This window comes from Miniopterus schreibersii (genome assembly GCF_964146895.1).
Source record: "Miniopterus schreibersii genome assembly, chromosome: 4".
NCBI classification, from domain to species: Eukaryota; Metazoa; Chordata; class Mammalia; order Chiroptera; family Miniopteridae; genus Miniopterus; species Miniopterus schreibersii.
The window spans coordinates 20095340-20119247 of NC_138105.1; the positions used below are offsets into that span (position 1 = coordinate 20095340).

Sequence of the window (23908 nt, forward strand, 5' to 3'; positions counted from 1 at the left end):
GTTAAAAGGGTGGCTGTAGTGGAGAGATACTGAATTTTTTGCTTAGGTTGTTTTCACATCAGGCAATGGGAAGCCTCAATCATTAATGTTGGTAATGTCAGAGACTAGCACAGGTTCTATGGTCTTATGAATGCAAAGACTGAGTATAAAAACCAGAAAGATAAAGCATCTAGTAATAATTCATGATTGTTACCGTAAAAGTGGCAATTTCTTTCACAGATCTGCCCTACATACAGGAAAGAGCAGTAGCTGGTTCTTTCACCAAGACTAATGAGCCTACCCAGTAATCTGTCCATAACCTTGACTTTACCCTTGACCTACTTTGCTTGTAGCAAAGGTTGGTAGCAGGGGTGAGGAGTGGGCACCAACTATTGACTTCAGTAATAGTACAAAGCAGCTAGGGAAGTGAGTCTAAAACTAACCCTGTGGAGCAGGGTTCCCTATTCCTTGGAACTTCCATTTGCCATAGCCAACCTGAGGCCCAAGAATGCTTTCCTGGGCCAAGAGACACCACTTAAAGCCCATGGGCCACAAGCTGTAGTTAGTAGGTGGGAATAAGAGTGAATACATACAGGATTTAGCTGCCTTGCAGCTTTTCTATCAAAATTCAACACTGGAATTTTCTCCCATGTGGAGCTCTAATTACTACCCGTTTCAAAGCTGGCTTCTCACAGGACCAGAGACAGAAACGTGCCTCTAAACTCAGGCATGGGAAGGCAAAGATGTGAAATTCATTCAACAAATATGCAAGCACTTTTCACGTGCCAGTAACTTTTCATAGTCCTGGGGACACAACACTAAATAAAACAAAACCCTTGCCCTCAGGGAGTTTACATTCTTTCCTACATTAGGACTTCAGGAATGGTAAATGAAATCACATTTGGCCTCAGTCAATAAACAGTAGAAAAAAAACAACAGAAAAATTGAACAGAGAAGAAAATGGTTGGGGGAGGTCATTTTAGATGTCCAAACTTTAACTCAAACAGCAGATGAAACAAAACAGCAGTTTAGAAGAAAGAAAAACCTATAATGCTGAGCTTCTTGAACTACATTCCATTGCCTCACCCCCTCTAAGCCCCTCCCTTTGTTTCCAGGGCAGGTGACAACTCCCACTCTTTTTAGACTGTGTTTTCATCCCCTCAAAGGTTCCTGCTCCAGGTAGTCAAGCCAATCCTGTTGTCTTGCACACTTCATTGGTATTCAATGATGAGTGCCACCAATTTGAAGCAGGAAACTGGGACGAAGGCTAAGCAACTTGACTCTTCTTGTTGCTTGGCAAGTCAGCACCGAACTGGTAAAGAAAGGCTATGCCTTAGGGACAGAGGCTCCTGCCTGGATCTCTAAGCAACTACACTTCACCCACACATTGGAAGAATGCTAACATAGGAAGAAAGGGTGGAATAGAAAGGTCTAAAGAAAGTGAGCCACACAGCTTCTTTCAGCAAATGAACATTCCAAATTGAAGCATTAGGGAAAATACCACCTTCTAGGGCAAAAGAGAAGCTCTGCCGGTAGGATAATTTTACAAAAGCAGTATTTTTTAGGATGCAGAAATTGCCTGTCTTTGAAATGTGAATTCTGATGATTAAATCTCCATCTCTCTAGGTCATAACATGTGAAAACTTTTAAAAAAAGAGATTCCTGGTCAAGTTTCCCATCATGACTTCTCCCCACTCCCCAAAGCCTATAAACAAGTCTAGACAAATCCCTGCCTACACCATCAAGCATTCTCAAGAAGCTGGAATGCATTAATACTTAACTTCAACCTGTTTGACTTGAGAGTGACAGTAAAGAGGAGACCAGTGTAAGTACCAGGGAAACAGAGACCAATTCTGACTGCCAGAAATAACCAAGGCCTTAACAGAAGCCTGGGCCATAGGATATGACTGCTGTGGCCACGAAGGACCTAGGGACCAGATGCTACCTTTGAAGGGCAAAGGCCTAGCCATGTCGTAGAGGAAGGGGCTAGAAGAGTTAGGTGGCCTTCTCTCTGCTTCCTCATTGCCTTTCTCTTTGGAGAAGGGAAGAAGACACTGTAGTACACAAGGTTGCTTGGGAAAATGGATTATTCTAATAAAACTTTATTTTTTCAAACACAGCCACAGAGGCAGGACCTCATGTTTAACACACACACAGACTTATGGATTTTTTTTAATATAAAACAAAGTTTACGAAAAATTTTTTTCCACTTTTTGTATTTGTAATCCCATTAGCACAGGGACTTTGGCAGCAGGTGGGAGTGAAGGGCAGCTAGAGCTGCCACTGGGCAGTCACCGGGCACAGGAGGAGAGCACCAGCCTGGGAGTGGCTTCACTCACACACGCAGGAATACTCACCTACTGGTCAGCCACACCACACACACAACACAGATGCAGATGTCTACCCAGCGTCAACCACAGCCCTTTAGAGGTGCGCTCCACTCTGGGTAAGCCCAATATGTGAAAATCCAAATAGTCAAACAGCTAAAGTAGAGGGAGGTTGCTTGCTTTACAAAAGAAGCAATCACAGGCTGCTTTTAAATGGTCAGCAGTCCAAATGCATCGAAGGTCAGAGGGTGAGGGGAAAAAGGTCCCATCAGTAAAGAGGGAAAGAAAGAGATGAAGCCCTTCAACCCTGCCTCAGTTACCCACATGTGCTTGCATCTACTTAGAGAGTGAGAGAGGCAGGTTGTATACAGCCTAGGCAATCTGATAAGAAAAAAAGGCCAGCTCAGAATCAACGTGAAGAGCCCTCTCCAGCCCCAATACTAAAACTATCTAGGGGAAGGGGATGGGCCTGAGGAAAAGACCATTGGCTGAAGTCACAGCACTTAAAAGACCCTGCAGTACCCCCAAACAGAATCCTTTGCAGAGCCAGTGATGCTTATGGATTATAAGCCTGGTTCCAGAGCTACTTAGGAAAAAGAAAAACTTGGTGCCTTCCTTCTGACTCCTTGAACAAGCCCACTGTCTGTGAAAACTCAAGATTCTGGAGGGGAGTGGGGTATCATGATGCTCTACTGTTAGGGAGCAACTGCCTTCCTTCCCTAAGGCTATACAAACACACCTTTACACCTTTACTCCCAAGCACACACACACACTCTCACACAATTTCTCCGAGGAGGTTGAATGAACCCCCCACCCTGGCCAAATTCTAAGACACAAGTGCCCTTTGAAGCAAAGGGGCTAGTGAAATTCCCCGAGCTGGGGTCAGCAGACCCCTTCCTTCCCTGCCCATTGCTTTCTCGGTGGCAGGGATACTCACACTCAGGGCCGCCATGGGAAGGGTCTGCTCTGGGGCTGTCCCTCCCGCCACCAGCTCTGTTTATCTTGTCCCGGCCAGTCTCTCGGCATGGTCGAGCTTCCTGGAGCGAGATTTCCGGCTGCCCTGAGTCGGAGCCCTCCACTCATCCCCATTCCCAGGCTGGGCCCCCAGTCTTGGGGCCTCGACACTTGTTAGTAGCCATAAGAGTCAGTCTGTGCGGCCCCAGGAAGTAGCCTCTCAGTTTTAGTTCTCCTCAATCAGATTTAAGTCCAGGTCCTCAAAGTCCTGCTGGCACAGTGTCCGCTTACTCAGTGCCTGCCGTCCCCACCGCACAGACCCCTCCTCCTCCTCTTCGCTTTCACTCAGCACCTGGGAGGAACCCCCAATGGGGCTGCAGGAAGCAGAGAGGGGTGGAGGGCTACAGGCCATGAACCAAGGCGGAGAGATGCTGCTGCCTTCCCGGGCTGTTTCTTGGAGACAGACACCTCCTGAGTATGGTTTCTGTCAAACAAACAACAAAGTTAAGAAAGCAAAGAAAGATAACATCCCAGAGCACCCTGGCTCAAGCTGTATTTCAAAGTGTCCCTTAGTTACCCTTGAAGGCAGGAATCCTAGGCTTCAGGGTAAGGTTTATGAACTCCCTGATAAAATTTTGAAAATTCAGTGCACATGTACATTTCTTTGAGGAAAGGTCTCACAGTTTCTATCAGATTCAAGATTAAAGGCTCATTTATAAACTTCATGTGGGCAGAAATATTGCCTGCCTGTTTCACTACTGTACTGCCAGGGCCTAGACAGGGCCTGGTGCATAGTAGGTGTCCAATAAATGTTTGCCAACCTGTTGGTTAGATGGATGACTGTGAATAAGTGTGTAAGTTCGTAAAGAGGTTTGTGACCCAGTGGTATAGAAGGAAGAATATGAAAAAGTGGGCAAGTGCACTCACACTGGGAAGTCAAAAACATTTGCTGAACAGATGAATGTTGCAGCAGTCTGTTTTAAGCTCTCCCAGGCCCAGTTAAAGGAGTGAAGGGCAAGTGGCAAAACTAGCCTTGAGCACAAGGAGGTGGAGCAATGATGGCACTTTGTGGCTTATGCATTCTCAGAGAGGAGGGAAAGTGCCTCTAGCAAAATAATCTGGGATCCCTGTTGTAGGATCCCAGAAGTACTTCCCATCCCCACTCCCACCCCCACCTGTTTGAGGAATTTCACAGGACATGGGACTTCAGGATTCAATGCTAAAACGGTAACAGTCCTGAGCAAACTGGGATGGTAGATCATAGCTAGTTAAAGCCTGGACAGAAAGGAGCTCCAGGGGAGGCCCTGCCAGGAGGGCATGGAACTAGGGCAGCTCAAAAGTGAGACAGAACAGAGTTCCTCTGCTCCCATTCAAGCTTCCTTAGCCTGGCTGGTCCCACCTGATTCATCTTGTCAAAGTCCAAGGAAGGCCGCAGCCGCCGGGGATCCTCCTCGTGGCGCCGCTTCACACCAGCTTTACGGGCATCCAGATCACAAGGCTGTGAGCGGCTTCGGGGAAGGTTTCGGAGGCCTCGGGGTCTCCAGGGCAGCTCTGGGGAGGATGCGGGGGAGCTCCGGGCAGAGGGCAAGAAGCGGCTTGCCTGAGGGCCCAGGCTGGGTGACAGGGAAAAGCGGCGCTGGGGTGGGCAAGGTGACAGGGATTCAGCATCACTCTCCCAGGAGCCACTTTGCGGGGAGGCAGCGCAGGGTCGAGAAGAATCTTGGGTCAGAGCCAGGCTGAAGAAAGGGGGACTGTAGGGTCTGTGGGCTGGGGCACACTGAGAAGAGGCACTGGGAGCTTGGAGGAACCTGAGGCTGGAGACCCGCTTTGGAGGGCTCTGGTGAGGCACCTGCGGCCCACCCCCTCCACCACTGCCCCGGTGTTTGATGGGAGTCCACAGCTTGGAGGGGGCAGGCCGCCACACTGGCTGCCAGCGAGACAGGTCCACGGGCACTGAGAGTGAGCGGCAGTGCCTCTTGGATGGAGGGGCAGGGGGCACAGGAAGCTTCTCTGGGTCAGGGGGCTCAGGGCTTAGGACTTGGGAGAGGGGCTGCTCCGGTGGGGAACTTCCCCGGCTGGGTGGTCTGAGGTGCAGGCTCAAGCCTGAGGGGTGGTAGCTGAGGTTGAGGCTGTCCTGGAACTCAGCACAGGAACAGTGGGGCAGGCCCCTCCAGGAAGCACCTTCTGGAAGGCATTCATAATAAAAATAATATTAATGATAGTTAATATATTCTTAAGAGCTTACTATGTGCCCCATAATGTAATGAGCACTTTATGTGAGGTTTCCCAAAAACCTCATGAGGCAGATACTATTATTATGCCCATTTCCCAGATGAGAAGTCCAATAACTTGCCCAAAGTCATGTGGCTATCAAATGACCAAAGGAGGGTTCAAACCCAAGTCTGTCTGACTCTAAGGCTAGGTCTTTTAACCACTATGCTATTCTCCCTCCATTATAAGGAACCACATGAAGTTGAAAATATACACTAAAGTAGCGCCTTGCCACTCCCTCAAAAGTAAAACAATAGAAACAAACTTTGTGTGTGGTGTGCCATGCTCATCCCTCACTCTACTCAATCTAAACCTACTTTGCTCCCCAACTCCCCAGCCGTGGGTTGTGAAAAGCAGGCCTATCCTCTCCTTCCTTAGCTTTTCCCCTTTCTAATCCATCAATAGCACCAAGACAGGAGTTAGGGCTGTTGAGGAGTAAGAGGTAATCAAGCAGGTAAGAGATTACTTTTATTGCTAAGGAGCGCAAACAGGATGCGAAAGGCCTTTAAAAGTAGAACTTTGTGCCCGGTAGGGCGTGGCTCAGCGGTTGAGCCTCGACCCAGGATCCAGGCGATAGGGGTTCGATTCCCCGTCAGGGCACATGCCTGGGTGGCAGGCTCGATCCCGTCAGGGGCATGCAGGAGGCAGCTGATCCATGACTCTCTCATCATGGATGTTTTTATTTCTCTACCCCTCTCCTTTCCTCTCTATGAAATCAATAAAGATATATTTAAAAAAATAAAAGTGGAATTTTGCTTCGGAAACCGTAAGACTTTATGCCACTCATGTTCCTGTGTCTGGCTACCCAACTACGTTGACTGCCTTCCCCCAGGCCTGCTCTGAAATCCAAAGCTTGATTGGGAGACCAAGAGGTAGAAGGGGAAATGGACTAAAAGGAATGGTCCTCACTGAATTCTAACCAAAACTCTGACTTTTGGGAGGCAGCTCATTAAGGGTCAAAGGGCCTACTTCAAGCTCCTCTGCCTAGCTGACTGTAATTCTGCAGGTGCTAGATATTTGGAACAACTGAAAAGTATATGAAGTCATACCTGATGATGGAGAAAACCCACACTTAACATTTTTGGTCAACAGTTCTGCCCCCTACTAACCTCCATGAGGGCAGAGACCATGTGTCCTATTTTGTACTTAGAGCACAATACCTGGCTCTTAGCAAGTATTTTATAAATCAGAAGAAGTTGAATGAAGATGCTTTTGCCAACTTACTTCCCTTTCCAGGTATTCCAGAAAAGAAAGTGAACTGCACAACAGCCTAGCAGCATGGGTTAAAGTCCTGGTTGTACAATAGCGACGCGCCTCTATCCAAATGCCCCCATGATCACAGACCTTTTGATTGAATAATTCATAATCTAGGATTTATACCTCAGATACATTTTCACATGTGTAAAATGACAAATGTACAAGGCTATTCACTATGGTTTTATTTGGAAATAACCTAATGTACATTAATAGGAGACTGGTTAAATAAACTATGGTATATCCCTACAGTGCAATAATATACAGTGATATAAAACAAGGAAATGTTCAACATTACATAATGATATGTAAAATAGAAACAAGTGCCATCTCAGAAGGTGACTCTGGAAAGAAAATTGTGGAAGTAGGCTACCTAGTCCTGGTCACTGGAAACCAATGAAAGAAATATGGATGGAAACATGGGCATACACACATATACATAAACGCATACACAATACCTTACCAGGCACAAGCTGGAAAGGGTTCCCACAGTTGGAGATGTCTGCATGATCAGGCAAAGGCTAAGAGAGAGAAAATATCCATCATGATTCAGGATCAGGACACAGACTTCCAAGAAGCCCTGTTCAGCTCACCCCTGCGATTCCTGGGCCATAGGGATATTAGGGACTCTTAAATGTTTTCTTCTTGACTTAGTGAGTAAAATAATGCACATCTTCCAATATCGCAAACCCTTCTCCACCCAAGTTTTGGTGTCCCTTCTCTATCAATGGAAAAATGTCCCCTTCCTTCTAGGCTGGGTTTTTTTGAGCTTTTAGTAGACTCTTCCAGTAAAAGTACCATGACTCATACAGCATAGGACAAGGGTGAAGTAGTAGCAACAAACAGCCTCTGAAAAAAGGGGAAGGGGATCGTGGAGAAGCAGGAATACTGGTCTTTTACCAGACTGATGCTGAAGCGTGTGCATTTCAGCTCATCCAGAGTCTGTTTCTGTAGCTGCTCAGTGATCAGGGTTATCATGATTCTCCCCAGGATCTGACTTGCACACTTTGGAGCAAATGATGGATGTCTTCCCTGTTGTTCTTCCAGACCTCACTCGTGAGCCGTCTTCTGCCACTGCAGCACCACTCTAGCACCATTGGGACTTCCCTCTCCAGTCATGCCTGCTGAGTCTGCCAATTAGAGGGACCAGCCCCAAGTGATATTAGAGATGTACCTGGTCCAGAGATGGAAAATGCATGGCACACATACCACAGCATCCTTATGCCAGGCCTCTGGCAGACATCATTAATTGATCAGAGCTCATTCCTGCTAAGCCTAAACATAGCCTCAGACACATTCTAAGCTTGGCAGTCCAGATATCCAGTAAAATGAACTGGAGTTGGCAAGCACGTTGAAACCTATTTGCCACTCCTAACCTGGTTCGTGCTCTGCTATCTACCCAGAATACAGGCACCACTTAGAAAACGGCTCAAGTGAGAGAAGGATGACTAATAGTTATTTCCATCCTGGTTATCCCAATATTTTCTTTATCTTCCAGTCAGAAGCAAAGGGAGATACTCTTTTCCTACACTACAGAAATAATAATAGGGAATAGGGAGAAGCAGTGGTTGCAGGAATGACTTTCTGCTTCAGACAAGAGTAAACAAGGTTTTCGGTTCTTCCTTAGCCTGACCAGACGATGTATTATAGTTTTCCAACAGATACTGCATATATTCTTTTATAAAATGAGAAGAGGATAAGGAAATGGTACCAGGGTAATTCCATTTCAACTCTATAGATGCTACAAACAATTCTGTGACTTAATTCAACTAAGTTTTTAGCCTGATCTGACTCAAAAACCATAAATAGAATTAATCAAGACTCTTTCTCAGGTCAATTTTGGTAAACAAACTAATTCTATCAGACAACAGGTTTTAGGCCCACATAATTGCCTGAGGGGCCTTACTCTAGGGAGGAAGGGAGGTTAACCTAGTGTCTCCATACTGTTCTGCCTATTCCCAGGAATGACTAGCAGGCAGACTGCTTACCAGAAGTTATACGTAGCATTTGCTAGTAGAGAACAAACTATCAAGAAATCTAAATCCTGATCCTATTTGCTGTGGGTTTTGGCAAATCATTTAATTTTTCTTGGTCTCAGTTTACCCATGTAAAACAGGCTGAATAATCTTAATCTGTCACATATAACACACAATACCAAAATATAAAAAGCATACCATCTGGCCTGTACAAACCAGGAGTCCACATAGGCTGTTTCTCACCCCTCCTGTTTGTTGCTCTACAAAGCCTCAGGATGCCACAAGTGATGGTATCATTAAGAAGAAGGCAACCAGTTTATCTATTTGATTAGATAACAACGTCCATCACCTGAATACCAAGAGAAGCCCAAATGGGCTCTTCTGTCACCTTGGGGGCAAGACCACTTTCTACTTTTACAAAAAAGAGGGAATCATCTCTATCCCATTCCTACCTCAGAGGGAGGCAGGCCACAAGGAAGAGCAAAGAAATACACACGGATAAACTTAGAGTTTTTGGAAGAAAGTTTGGGAGAAGTCAATCATCATTATAGTTAACTATCATTTTCATGCATAATTATTACAACCCTGAATGAAGTTCCACCTTCTTGAGAGCTCCCTTCAGCTGCTTCCCCTATATTCTTGTGGGAGAAGCTAAAGCTTATATCACTTCTGCTCTTGGTTTCTTAACTCTACCCTCAAAAATCAACCAGAGAGGGAACCTAACTTGCAGGCTTTTACCCCAGAGACCCCAGGCTTCAGGCTGACCAGTCATGAGGAGCAGAGAGTGAAGCAAAACTCTTTCAAGCTTTTCATGAGGCATTTGGCCAAACAGCAAACTCCCAGCCCTCTCTGGGATCAAGTGGAGAGAGTGATTTCGTGTTTTTCTGCATTTTAATTGTTGGGATGTGGCCACACACGGCGGTAATTGGAACAATGCAACTACCACCACGCAACTGATACTCTCGGCCTGAGTTTCCTAAAACAGGCCAGGCTGAGAGGGGGAACAGAACGGAAGCCATAAGGAATCAAACCAGGACACAAAAGAAGGCAAACCAGATCCGCGAGGGGCCTCCTCTTTCTCGGGCAGGCATAGAAAAAAGTGTAAGAAGCCCTCTCTTGCCGCCTTCCTTTCCCTTCCATTTTGTATATCTGAGGGGCAGCGACAGCCCTGAATGTTCACTAAACAAGTTAAAACTTCTCAGCCTAACTGGCACGGGGCTCAGCCTTGCACACAGCAGCAGGCCGCTAGGCCCTCCCCACAACCCCACCAGGCCCAACTCTCAATCCAGGCTTTCCCTCCACCATCGGCCCCCTAAAATAAAGGTTGGACCCTCACCCCATCTCCTATTGGATGGTAGTAACCCCTGACATTCGGGTTTCAGGGATGCTGAGGTTGTGCTGAAACCTGGAGAACCTAGGATCAAGTCAGGCTAAGGGGGAGGAGAGTCACAAGTCCTCTGGGGACCTTCCCCCAGGTCCCAGCCCCAAACCTCTGGGGGAGACTTAAGAAAAACATGAGGGAAGCAGGGAGGTGCATGAACAGGTAAGTGGGGGCCTGAATGCTCTTCCCCCATATGGCTCTGGTGGGGATGGGGTGACAAGTGGGGCCAACCCCTCCCCCCACTCCGATGAAGAAGCAAAAGGCTAGGCCCCCTTTCAATTTTCTACCTCTCCCTGGGTTGCCCTGCCTGTCCCCGCGGGGTGGGGCATGGGGCGTCCGCTGGCCCCTGGCGGGGGCGCCAGGGCTCGCTCAGGGGGCTTGTCCCTCCTCTCTTCCCAATTAGCTTCCATCATCTGGCCCCGGACGCGAACTCAAGACGCAGGGGATGCAGAGGGTCTGGGACTTAGCACTCCGCCACCCCCTCCCCCACCGGGTCCCGTGCTCTCCCCGCGGAGGCGGCCAGCGAGGCCCTGCCGCGCGGGCGGCCGAGCTGGGGGAAGGGAAAGAAGGAAAGAGGGAGGGACGGCTGAGGAGGCCGCCCCGAGGCCCGAGCGCCACCTGCCCTCCGCCACCTACCGCGGCTCCTCCAGCTCCCAGGGCCGCGGCCGGAGCAGCTCTGAGCGCTCCGTTCACCCCACGGTGCCCTTAAAAGCCGCCGGCGCAAACCACCAAGCCTCTCAGGAGAGTGGGGGAATCTCTCCTGTTCACAGAGTCCCCCTGAATTGTCCGAGAAGGTTCGAGACCCACGTTGTTTCTCTCTCAAACTCTTCCTTAGGTAGTGGTGTCAGGAAGGAGCCCGGTTCTTTGATTTAAGGATGAGGGCGGTTTCCTCACTATTGAGGCACCCCCTCCAAAATATCGCAGAAGGTGGACAGGCCCAGTTGGAGGCATATCGCGAAAGCCGCGGGGGAAGCCGTGTCAGACGAAGGTAAACAAAGCCATCGCTCCTGCCCTCCAGTTCTACATAGGCCCAAGTATAGCCTTCTAATCGGTTTGGACCGCTTAAAAGAATTAGCCAAGGTCCCTCTCACCTGCTCTCTGGTCCCACCTTCTACCGCTGCCTCTCTGAAGGAATCCCCCCTCCCCCAGCAGAGGACCCGTCCGCGGCGTGAAGGCTTCTGGGAAGTGTAGTCCAAGAGCCGATTAGGGCCTGCTCCAAGTCCCAGGAGCCCCTCTTCCAGCGGCCGGATCGGCTCGAACCTTATAAATCCGGGACTTAAAACAGTTGGGGTGCTGTTCCTGTTTGGTTCTGTAATTAGCCCTCACCCAAAACACTTTGTAAAGCTGAGGAGGGCCCAGGGCTGTTCACTCCTTCTCCTCCCTCTACGCACCGCCCCCCCCAATAGGATGAGGTAATGGGATTGTGATTATGACATCATAGGCGGTTCAGTAGCTCGCGTGGGGGTGGGGGGGGGGGAGTACGGTGGTTACAGCTGGACCACTTTCCTTAAGACTGGGAGGGAGGAAAAAAGCAGATGGGTAAAAGATGTTGATGGTGCTATATTTCCGCTTTAGGTAGAGTAAGCCACCTTTTATTAAATATCCACCACTGCCACCACCTCCCACCTCAGCCAAAGTTTAAGTCCTTTTTGAAGAGAATGAATGTAGGTGAAGAGGTTGGGAAACAGCGAGATGGTTTCTGGTTCTTATGTAAATTTGAGTCTCATCTGTCAAAGAAGGTTTAGACAGACAGGCAAAACATTGGAAAAGGAGAGGTTTTTAAACAATGCCATTGTGTTGTGATCTCTTTGTAGGGCAGAATTTCAGATTTCTTTTTTAATCGATGGGAAAGTAACAGTCATGCAAGTAAATCCTCACTACTACACTTAGCAACAAGTCTCCTGAAAGATACCTGTTTACCCTAAATATTTTGTACCCCACCCAAGTCTGGGACAGATAAGTAACTGTGATCAGTTAGAAAGCAGAACCAGTGGTAAGCATCTTCACAGAGCCTGGGAAGAGAGCAGTCAGGAGCCACCCAGTCTGCAAAATGAAAAAGAAAAGTAGAGGGAAAGTTAGGTACTTAACAAGAAAATGGGGTGAAGGGAAGATGCACTTCATATTTCCTTGCCCTGCACATTTCTCCCTGGCAAAATAACTGGCATGGGCCATGAAGTTACAGGAGACATGGTTTCCAATAATTGCTGTTGTGGAGCACTTATTATGTGCCAGGCACCATGCTACATGCTTTAGATATGTATTCCCATTTTTGTTTACAGTCATCAGATGGGAAAAAAGCTCTTTATTTGGTAGATGAAATGGCTGGAGAGGTTAAGTGAGTATCCATGTGATAGACAAAGGTAGTATTTAAAAAAGCAGTCTGGCCCAGCCAGGTGTGGCTCAGTGGTTGATTCCCCATCAGGGGACATGCCTGGTTTCGGTCTTGATCGCCAGTAGGGGACGTGCAGGAGGCACTGGATCAGTGACTCGTCATTGATATTTCTATCTCTCTCTCTCCCTTTCCGTTCCTCTGAAATCAATAAAGACATATTTTTTTAAAAAGCAGTCTGAGGCTCTAAAACCCTTTGTCTTCACCACTAGATGATCCCCCTTTTTCTTATTAACCATGCTTACCAAAGTTAAATGATTGAGTATAAGAAGTTAAGTTGGCATTGGCTCATTTGCAAAACATTGAAAGAAATTGAGTTAAAAAAATAACAAACCCTGCAAGTCAGGTTTCAAGCTTCACTTCAAAAGAAGATTACACCTCTCATCAAGTATAAAATATCCTCCAGTGCAGCCCAACTCCCCCCATTACAAACTATAATTAAATATCCTTATGCTACTTTTAGTTCAATTTAGTTTACTCATGTCATGGTATTTTTTTCCTGGTGCCCCATTTTCCTTCTTTTTTTCTTGAAGTACCACTTGAACCCCATCTTCATTGTGACCTCATGGACCAGACCCCATCTCTGACCCTGTTCCAGTGGGTTTCAGCAGAGGATACTACCTGGGCTCCCTTCTGGTCTCCATCCAGATTCTCTTAGGGTTCCAGCGGCTGGAGCCAGTCATCCAGGAGGTCATCCAAAGGGGTGGAATCCATTGGTTCTAAGAGGTTCTCCATTCCTTGCCTAGGAAGGCAGCAGAGTCGAAGGAACACACACCTCATTCTGACACCCTTTTCAGCCATTGAAATTTAAATCTCTGAAAAATGGGAAGGTAGGGCTCAATCCACCACTCAAGAAAGGAATCAAGAATAGTGCACATACTCCTCAGCCCTCCTGCCCTGCAGAGGCTGGCTGGGGGGGTCCCAGGAATGTAGGGCTTTTCTCCACTGCCTGATCTGGGCATCCCAGGAGCGGCGGCTGTACCTTCTGTTTTTGTTTGGTGTTTGAGGATGAAGTCCTGGCTGTCGTTGTGCCCTGGCAACAACAAATATGAGTCAGACTGAGGTCAAGGTGAAGGTGGCACAGCTCACTGCTTATCACAGTGAATCAGGAGATTTGTTAGGGATTCTCTGAGAATAAGGTATGATCAATGCCCTCAATCCAACAGAAAAAATAAATCTTCAAATTAGATTAAACATCACACTTCCCCAATATTCTTTCTTCTGACAAGGGTAAATTAGATATTCCAATTCCCTCAGAAGTCAAGATAGATATAAAAGACAGTATTTGGCATCCTTTTCAAATACATTCTACCTTTTCATACCTTTAGTCTGTATGTATATATGTAAACTTACATGTAATTAGGCAAATATGTTGCAGGTAGCCAAGTCAGCTGGAGGCATGAGGTAAAAATGGTTGGAAAGAAAAAACTTCATTAGCAAACATGGATAGGGTTTTTGTTTTGTTTTGTTAAAAAAAAAAGAGAGATAGGCTTAAAAAAAGTCTTATGGGCTAAGTAAGTCTTGTTCCACTTGAAAAAAATCTTGGAAACTTAACCTTGGGGTTAGATTGCAGGAGAATTTGTTTTAGTAATTCCACAAGTTTGTGAGAGCACTGAGATTCTAGTAAATTTTTATCACCTGACATTGAACTAAAGCCACTTGACTGAGACTTTTGTTGTGACTACCCACAACTGCACTCACTTGGGGACCTGCTGCAGAAAGCACTGGTAACCAGGTGTGCGCTTGCCATAATCTATCTGCTTTTGCCGCCGCTGCAGGACAATTTCATCTGTCTCTACCTCCCACCTGCGGGGAAGTATATAGTGGCCACTTGAAGTGTGATTATAGTTATCAAAGCAGAAAACAACTCATCCCACACCCCCTTAATCCCCAGCCTGATTTTCAAACTCACCTGGCATGGCAGGGCTCTGTGCTGACTCCCACACTCACCATCTCTATCTTACAGGGCAAAGACTCTTCACACAGCTCCTTTCTGGGGAAGCAAATTCTACAGATGAAAGGGGTATTAGGACAGTACCCCACTGACTACACTGCATCTCTCAGCCACTACTATCACCAAGATCTTGACACCAGATAAAGGTTGCATTTCTGATTTACTGTTTTTCAAAGATAAAGGTTGCATTTATGATTTGTTGCTCAAAATACAGTCTGCAAACCATCTGCATGGATAGCACCTAGGGAACTTGATCATTACTGGGCCCCATTCTAGACCTATTATCATCATTTTGGGGGGTCTGTATTTTAAAAAGCTTCCATGGTTATTTTAAGCATTTTTTTATTATGGAAAAGTTCAAATATACAGGGAAGTAAAGAGAATAGCATAATGCTTTGCTACTCAGAGTATGGTCCCTGTACCAGCTATATCAGCATCAGCTGGGAGCTTCTTAGAAGTAAAGAATCTTGGGCCTCAACCTAGACCTACTGAATCAGAATCTGCATTTCAACAAGATCTCCAGGTGATTAGAATGCAGATTAAAATTTGAGAACACAGATATAACGGCCTCCCAGCTACCCCATCACCCAATACTCATGGCCAATCTTGTTTCATCTATACCCACCACCAGTCCCACAGCATTATTTAAAAGCAAGTCCCCTAAATTAAGAAAAAATTCTTAATATCACCTAATTAATGTTCAAATTTCCATAAACAACCAGATTTTGAGAACCTTTGGATTGTGATGAGAATTATGCCAAGAGATAATTCAACTCCCCTGCTTTCCCTGAAATGGAACTTCCTATACTCACGTAACCTAGCGTCTTAGAGATGCTGCGCGCTAAAAGGGAGATCTTTCTTACTAGGAAAGCTCTTGAAAGGCGCCAATGCCGCGTAGCATAAATACACACACCTGCCTCTCCACATCGTCTGCTACGCCCGCAGCAAATGCTCCATCTCCAGCGGAAGCCTAGCAAACTAAGCGGAAAGTCCGTATAATACACGAGAAAGAAGCAAGAAAAAGAAACGTCTAAAACACCCTCCTATCCAAACTAATTCCTCCAGGTATTAACCTAACAACTGGACCTGGCCAGGGAGGTGCAATTTAAATCTCCCGGGGTCGGAGGGGCTGAGCGAAGGGAAGGCTCAGGAAGGGTGAGGCGATTGGCCACAGGTAAAGCCAATGGTGCGCCAGGCTCGTGTGGGGCGGGGTTTACTAAGCGGCTTGCCAAACGCTGATGGGCCAATCGGCACCCTGCTCTGGCTGCGGGGCGGGGCAAGTTGTGCTCCTTCTGCTCAAACTCACGCCCCCGGGCGATGTACAAGCCAAACGATTGGCTTAGAGGGTTCTGGGCGGGCGCGCGGAGATTGGCTAACGCAGCTTAGAGGCGAGCGGGATAGGTTATTGGGAGGGCGGAAGGTTTGAATGGTCAAGGCCTGTAGCTGTTGATATTTCTGCTCCCCTGCTGCCCGGCCGCAACTTCGACCTCCTGAGGAGAAAAGCTGCAAAGCCTGATACCGGCCTATCCAGTCGAGAAACAAAAGTGTAGTCTTGTTAACTGCCTCCTTTCCGCAGATTTCCTTTAATTCTCCTCAATCTTCACTTGTGACTGACTCCCACTTCCCTTTCTCCCGAAGGTAAATCTCAAACTCAAACCTGAGGTAAGACCGGAGCCGTCTCCGCCGGAATCAGAGCCCCACAAACGGAAATTCAGGGGACCTAAGGTATTGTCACGAGTTAGGAGACCTGAGTTCCTTCAGGTCAGGAGTCACGAGCTGTGGCCTGGAACTAGTCAAAGCCTTCTTTTTATTTCCGCTTTAAAGTCCTGGGGTTTCCTCTCGGTAAGTTCAGGTTCCGACCAAAAGGCTAGGCCGCTTCGAGCAAGTGCGATTTAACCTCCAAGCCAAGCTGCGAGTCACCGTTTGGGGTGCCCATCCTCCATTAAGATCCACTTGGCCACTGCTGGGAAGGGTGGAGGAGGTTGTGAAAGCTGGACCATCTGCGATGTGCCTGTATAGATGACGTTCTCCTTTTAGCTAGGTTTTATTTATTTCTTAGTGAGTACCCGGAGACTATGTCTGCAGAACTCATTTCATCCACAAGAGAGGAAGGAAGTCCTGGCATAGGACCCAGTTTTAGGTCCCATCAGAGGAAGATATTAAACTTGCTCCTGGAGAGAGACGCTTCCTTCACCATCTGTCCAGATCTCCCTAGAACTCCAGTGGACAAACTCTTTGGTGATTCTGCAAACCTAAGCATTTTGTCTGGGTAAATCCACTTTTCACACCTTATCTACCTTGCTTTTCTAAACAAGTGTTTTTGAGTTTTTAAAAAAATTATCCTGGCTCAAAGATCTGAGTGCAAATCTTAGCCCTCGACTAACTGTGTGACCCTTTTGACTTTCCCTGTTCTTTTTTTATGACATAGAAATAACCTCTTCCTATCTTACTAGGATCTTGTGAGAATTAAATGATGTGATGTCTGGGGAAAGTCTTTGAAAACTCTATTGCGTTATATGAGTTGGTCACTTTATTAGTATTAATATTAGTGTTATTGTACTTTAAATTTTGACCGTGCCATGCTCTAATGCTCTAATGCCTCAGCTAGCAAAGTTGAAGAGTTATAGACTTGAGAAGTACTAGAGACTCCAGGGAGAAATCAAATCTGTGTGCTTATGGTGTATAGGGCAGAAGATGTGGGGTCAAGACCCACCTCAGTCAATAAACTTTGGACCTCAATTTAAAAAAAAATAATGTCTCAGTATGTTGGTGAGGAGAAAATTAGGTACAGATTTTTGGAGTAGAGAAAAGGGGGAAGGTTTTCCTCAGCCTGGTCTGAGATATTTCCAAAGCAATTTGATTTATTTGGGCACTGTTCAGATTATGTCATAATCATTGAGGGGTGTTTCAAATTGAGGATAGCGTGATCTTTGCCTTTTAAGGATATTACATCCTAAAGTGAATATTGGTGTACTATTATGTCTCAACAGAGGAACCCCAAAATGTTGCCTTGATCTTTCGAATCTTAGTGGGGAGATATCTGCCACTCAGCTTACCACTCCTGCAGACGCTGATGGAACTGGTAGGGAGAAGGGTGATAAAGGCTTCAAGGGAAAGACTAACTTTTAAGGGAGAGGTCAGGGTAGTAAGATAGATATGGAACGTGGTAAAAGTAGGTAGAGAGCCTTGAAGTTGGAATTCTGTCGGTACCTATAGGATTTTTGAGGGAATGATCAAGCCAATGGGAAGAGAAAAATAATAACATTAATAGGAGTCACTTTGCATTTGAAAATTTTAGGAAGGAATATTTTGTTGGCTGATTGATTATATGAATTGAAACTCACTGAATGATGGAAGTGAAAGTAGTAATTAAGAAGTTTTATGACCTAGTCTAATATCCGCAGAGGCAAAAAACCCAACATAAATAAATACTTTGTCAGCTAATTCTTGTTTTTATAGGGTCTGAGCCCTAAAGGAATGTGTTTTACTAGTCAACCATTTTAGTATTTGTTCTAATTTCAGATTACCTGAGTGATAAGCATTCTTTTCTATTCATGAAAAAAATCTTTGTAACTTAGTGCGTTGTTTCCCAGCAGTTTGTCTTTCAGTGACACCTGTAAATTCTTCAGATTCTATTAACTTGTACCTTGTACCATGAAATTGGTACCTATCAAGACCCTTTGTGTTCAGAAGGGCAGCTTTGAAATTAATATGGCTTACTGTTAATGAAGAAAATCAGGAGGAAAAACAGGATGCATGGACAAGAATAATTTCATATCTAATTGCAGGTCCTTTGGATTCTTCAGGACCTCAGGAAATACAGTTAGCTCAGAGGTAAATTCTTTTGCTAAATGAACCTCATGCTAAAGCCTTTCAGCAATGGCACATAGGGATTTTATCCTATGCAAACTGCAGAGTATAGAACATTTCACTTTGGAGGCCTAGATCCTTTCCTTGAAAGGTTTTTAAGTTTCCCAGAATGTTGTGAAAATGAAGGCTATTTATTTTAACCATCACACACAATCAAGTATTATCTTTAAAAATGGAGGAAAATGGTATCCTTCACTTAGACATAGGCTATTACCTGCATGTGACTATCTTAGTACTTAAAAGTGCTTGCTATAGGCTCTAGAATCAGAGTGACTGGATTCTACCAACTGTGACTCTAACAAGTTTCTTAACTTCACTGCACCTCAGTTTCTTTATTAATAATAATGAAACAATGATAATGAAGATAAGAATAGCACTTCTTATGAACAGCTATTGTAAAGATTAAATTTTCACTTAATCCTTAACAGCACCTGCCAAAGCATTTTATAGTATTTATTATTATTACTCATGAAGATTCTCTTTTGGATATCTTAAAGTGTTCAGTCAGGGAATACTCAAGGAATGAAAAATAATTCTAATTCAACTTCTTAAACTTATTGTGAGTTTTCTATATGACTGTTTTAATCTTTTTAGAACTTTATCCTTCGATGTTTAGGTGAGTTAGGTGCCACTTTAGTGCAATAGGGAAGGCTCTTCATGACTATTTTTATCAGTACATGTGAAAATTCACTTTGTATTGCTTGTATTTTCTTTGAATTGCTTAAAATGCCCTAACCCATGTAGACCAAATGAACTCCTGGGCAGGGTGATAGAAATGCACACAAAAATAAATATTAGCTCTCAAAAGTCAGTGCTGGAAAATCCGTAACTTATAAATTATGTGTACATAAGATGTAGGACAAATTCATCATCTTTGATGCATATCTATATATACATATGGTTATGCAAGTAAAATAAGGGCCTTATCTCCAGATTGTCACTCAACATCTTAGTATTTACCACAGAGATCACCCTACCTATTGTTATTGGAAGAGACATATCAACTATGTATAGGGATCCTAGAATGCAAAAAAGAAAAGCTAGGATGCCTGCAGCCACTGATGAATAACCAAACAGTATTTGGGGCTAAACTGACTGGAAATTTTTTTTTTTTTGGACCTGCAGGAATCATCACCAGCATCTTATAAAATGCAGCCCAGTGAGTAGCTCCTTTTTCTTGGTTTTGGGTTTGTTTCTCATGTGGAAGACGGGGTTTCCAGCTCACCTGTAGCTGGAGGTTACTGGATGTTCTCAGAAAACCATCTCTTGTAGGCACAGCTGCTTTGTAGCACTCCGAAGACTTTGGACCATGGCAACAGGAAGAAAGATGCAATATGTAGCTCATCCACAAATAAAGAAAATGTGAGTGTTTAATTGAAACCTAGCTACATTAGCAGTTGTCTTCCTTTGAGTGGAGTAAGTCATCAGTATCATGAGACCTAGAGCTTGTTATGCCTCAATATGCTAGACAGACAGCATCAATATAGAAAATAAAAATTCTTTATGGTTTGTTTTTGTTTTTTTCTCTTTAAGATTTAACCCTAGAACAGAAACCTAGCTCTAAGTCTTGCACAGTAGGTCATCATTATACTCATGTTCAGTTGATTGGTTTAAGGACAGAAATCTGTTACTGCCCCGCCCATGTGTCTCAGTGGTTGACCGTTAACCCATGCACCAAGAGGTTGCCGGTTTGATTCCCAGTCAGGGCACATGCCCAGGTTGTAGGCTCCATCCCCTGTAAGGAGCGTGCAGGAGGCAGCCAATCAGTGTTTCTCTCCCTCTCCCTTCCTCTCTAAAAAATCAATAAAAACAGCCCTAGCTGCTTTGACTCAGTGGTTAGAGCATTGGCCTGCAGACTGAAGGGTCCTGGGTTAGATTCTGGCCAAGGACACATACCTCAGTTGCAGGCTCGTGCGGGAGGCAACCAGTCAATGTGTTTTTCTCACATCAATGTTTCTCTTTCTCCTTTCTACTCTATCTGAAAAAGCAATGGAAAAAATATCCTCGGGTGAGGATTAAAAAAAAAAATCAACAAAAATATATTTTAATTTTTTGTTGTTGTTAATCCTCACCCAAGGATATTTTTTCCATTGATTTTTAGAGAGAGTGGAAGGGAAGGGGAGAGACAGAGAGAAACATCAGTGTGAGAGAGACACATCTATAGCTGAGGTATGTGCCCTTGACTGGTATTGAGACTGGGACCCTTCAGTCCACAGGCCAATTCTCTAACCACTGAACCAAACTGGCTAGGGCAATAAAAAGTATATATTTAAATATATCTTTATTGATTTCAGAGAGATAGAAACATCAATGATGAGAGATTCATTGATCAGCTGCCTCCTGCATGACCCCCACTGGGGATCGAGCCTGCAGCCCAGGCATATGCCCTGACCCGGAGTTGAACCTTGATCTCCTGGAACATAGGTCGATGCTCAACTGCTAAGCAATGCTGGCGGGGCTATTATTATTATTATTATTATTATTATTTATTTATTTATTTATTTTTAATCCTCACCTGAGGATATGTTTATTGATTTTAGAGATAAAGGAAGGGAGAAAGTGAGAGAGAAACATCATGAGAGAATCATCAACCAGTTTCCTCCTGTACCTGCCCCAACTGGGGACCAAACCTGTGACCTAGGTTTGTGCCCTAACTGGGAATCAACTCGAAACCTTCCGGTGTACGGGATGACCAACTGAGCTACCTGGCCAGAGCTAAAAACATTAATTTTTAATGGATGTTTTTATTCTAATAAATGGATCATAATTTATATATGTACTTCCCTATTGGACCCTTAATGGTATCCAAATTTTGCTTTTATAAATAATGCTTATCCTGTAAGTTGTTGAGAATAAATTTTTGCCTACGTTTCAGATTTTTTTCTTTAAGCTTAGTACCAAGAATTATAATCACTGCATTAAAGGGTATAAATATTTTAAAGATTTTTGATACATATTGCCAAATTCCTTTCAAAAAAGTTATGAGTTTACTTTTTTAAAAATATATTTTTATTGATTTTAGAGAGAGGAAGGGAGAGGGGGAGAGAGAGAGAAACATCAATGATCAGGGAGAGTTATTGATCGGCTGCCTCCTTCATGCTCCCTGCTAGGGATCGAACAGGAAACCAGGGCTGTGCCCTGACCAGGAATTGAACCTTGATCTCCTGGATCATAGGCCAGTGCTCAACCACTGAGCCACACTGGCTGGGCAAGAGTTCATGTTTTTATGAGCAATCCATTAGCCCATGTGGATAAATTATTTGCTGGGGGTTTTTTCTTCAAAATTGCCAATTAGATAGGTAAAATGTTTTATAAAACTAATTATTAGTGCCCTGGCTGGCATGGCTTAGTGGTTAGAGGGTCGGCCTGTGCACTGTAGAGTCTCAGGTTTGACTTCCCATCAAGGGCATATACCTGGGTTGCTCGTCTTATCCCTGCCCATGGTCAGGGCACATAGTGGAGGCATGCAGGAGGTAACCAATCAATGTGTTTCTGTCACATCGATGTTTCTCTATCTCTTTCTCCCCCTCCCTCCCTCCTTTCCACTCTTTCTAAAAAAAGCCAATGGAAAATATATCCTTGGGTGAGGGTTAACTAAAAAAAAAAAAGTTAAATTTTGGCTCTTTTAGTTTAGGTCTTTGATTCATTTTGAGTTAATATTTTTATATGATGTAAGGTAACTGTCCTGAATAACTTATAATATTGTCAATATACTTGGCAGAACAATGGAAACTTGGTAGAAAGTGAAATGAAATGTCTGGACAGTCCCATCACTACAGTTCCAAAATTGGATAAAAATCCCAAACTAGGAAAAGACCAGGCAGAGGAGATTTCAGATGAATTGATGGAGTTTTCCCTGGAAGATCAAGAAGAAGCCAAGGTAAAGTGCTCTCTGATTATATCTTTGCATTTTTTCATTCCTTCATTCTTAAATGAACAATTCTGCATATCTAATATGTTGCAGTCACTGTACAAAGTGGTAGGTCTGCAGAGATCAAGAAGACATGGTCTCTACACTCTAATGGCATCTGACTGATAGAGTGTCAAGTCACTATGGGACTCTTCTTTTTTTTTAATCCTCACCTGAGGACATACTTAAAGAGAGGAAGAGAGACAGACATAAACATCGATGTGAGAGAGAAACATTGATCAGTTGCCTTCTGTATCTGCCCCAACCGGGGGGATCAAACCCGAAACCCAAGTATGTGCTGGGAACTGAACCAGCAACCTTTCAGTGCACAGAACAACACTCAGCTAACTGAGCTACTCTGGCCGGGCCATTGGCTGATTTTTGTATGTGCCCTGACTGGGAATTCAATTTGCAACCTGGGCATATTGGGATGACGCTATAACCAACTGACCTACCTGGCCAGGGCAGCTATAGGTTTCTTGAGATGCCACTTATGGGGTTGAGGAAAGTTTCTTTCTATTCCTAGTTTGCTGAGAGATTTTAGCAGAAACAGATACTAGATTTTATCAAATACTTTGCATCTCTTAACACCTTGCTGACCAGTCGTGAGTATACACGTGTTTCCATGTCCAAATGTTGCTGGCCAGTCACAGTCACGAGTTAACTCCTGTCTGCACTTAAATTAAGTAATTTTATTTTATGTATTTATTTATATATATATTTTAAAATATATCTTTATTGATTTCAGAGAGAGGAAGGGAAAGGGAGAGAGAGAGAAACATCAATGATAAGAGAGTTGTCATGGATCGGCTGCCTCCTGCACACCCCCGACTGGGGATTGAGCCCGCACCACGGGCATGTGCCCTGACCTGGAATCAAACCGTGATCTGGATCCTAAGTCGATGCTCAACCGCTGAGCCATGCCCAGCCAGGCGTAAGTAATTTTAAACACTTACTGCTGACCGGTCACGAGTGCGGAAAAGTAGATGGCCCCATGGGTGAGTTTTGGCTCAAAGTTGCCAGTTAGCAAAGTTAAGATAATCATATGACTTTTCTTTTCTTAACGTGTTGATATGGTGAATACATTTATTTTTGAATGATAAAACAACCTTGCATTTCTGTGATAACCTTATTTTGTAATGGTATTTTATTATTTTTATATATACTTTTGCATTTGATTTGCTAAAATTTTGTTGGGAATTTTTGTATCTGTTTTTTAAAATTTACTTATTGATTTTAGAGAGAGAGGAAGGGGGAGAGAGAGAGACAGACAGATATTGATTTGTCATTTCATTCATTCATTCATTCATTCATTCATTCATTGACTCCTGCGCGTGCCCTGTCTGGGGATCAAGCCCACAACTCTGGCATAGAGGGACCATACTCTAACCAACTGAGCTACCCAGCCAGGGTAGAGATTACTGATCTTTAATGTTTTGTTTTGTTTTAAATATGTTTTTATTGATCTTTAGAGAAAGAGGAAGTGAAAAAGAAAGAGCGAAACACCCATGATGAGAGAGAGACATCATTCGGCCCCCTCCTGCATGCCCTCTACTGGGGATCAAGCCCACAACTGGGGCATGTGCCCTGGCCCAGGCATGGAACCAGAAATGAACTTATTTATTTATTTTTAAATGTTAGGC

The 23908-nt window shown here is 44.6% G+C and overlaps 3 protein-coding genes across 7 annotated transcripts in view; 1 reads left to right on the forward strand and 2 right to left on the reverse strand.

Annotated features, from left to right (window-relative positions):
- Positions 1 to 2065: 2065 nt before the first annotated feature.
- FAM53C (family with sequence similarity 53 member C) lies at positions 2066 to 10872 on the reverse strand. Its single transcript, XM_081136561.1, has 5 exons — positions 10779 to 10872; positions 7686 to 7915; positions 7249 to 7306; positions 4660 to 5444; positions 2066 to 3744 (listed from the first exon to the last, which is right to left on the reverse strand). The coding sequence occupies exons 2-5, from the start codon at positions 7761 to 7763 to the stop codon at positions 3487 to 3489; spliced, it is 1179 nt and encodes a 392-aa protein (XP_080992687.1). The 5' UTR covers positions 7764 to 7915; positions 10779 to 10872; the 3' UTR covers positions 2066 to 3486.
- A 1234-nt stretch (positions 10873 to 12106) lies between these two features.
- Positions 12107 to 15581, reverse strand: LOC308556857 (uncharacterized protein). The gene is made up of 5 exons (XM_081136562.1): positions 15399 to 15581; positions 14444 to 14524; positions 13412 to 13564; positions 13153 to 13273; positions 12107 to 12185 (listed from the first exon to the last, which is right to left on the reverse strand). The coding sequence occupies exons 1-4, from the start codon at positions 15410 to 15412 to the stop codon at positions 13186 to 13188; spliced, it is 336 nt and encodes a 111-aa protein (XP_080992688.1). The 5' UTR covers positions 15413 to 15581; the 3' UTR covers positions 12107 to 12185; positions 13153 to 13185.
- A 346-nt stretch (positions 15582 to 15927) lies between these two features.
- Positions 15928 to 23908, forward strand: part of GFRA3 (GDNF family receptor alpha 3) — a 43462-nt gene continuing 35481 nt past the window's right edge. For 3 of the 5 annotated variants that reach the window (XM_081136557.1, XM_081136559.1, XM_081136560.1), the window contains exons 1-7: positions 15928 to 16210; positions 16545 to 16754; positions 17476 to 17567; positions 18274 to 18319; positions 19481 to 19514; positions 19628 to 19717; positions 22077 to 22235. In XM_081136557.1, coding sequence (XP_080992683.1) covers positions 16561 to 16754; positions 17476 to 17567; positions 18274 to 18319; positions 19481 to 19514; positions 19628 to 19717; positions 22077 to 22235 — 615 coding nt within the window. In that variant the 5' untranslated portion in view covers positions 15928 to 16210; positions 16545 to 16560. The remainder of the gene's footprint in view (positions 16211 to 16544; positions 16755 to 17475; positions 17568 to 18273; positions 18320 to 19480; positions 19515 to 19627; positions 19718 to 22076; positions 22236 to 23908) is intronic. The other 2 variants (XM_081136555.1, XM_081136556.1) reach the window with 2 other exon arrangements.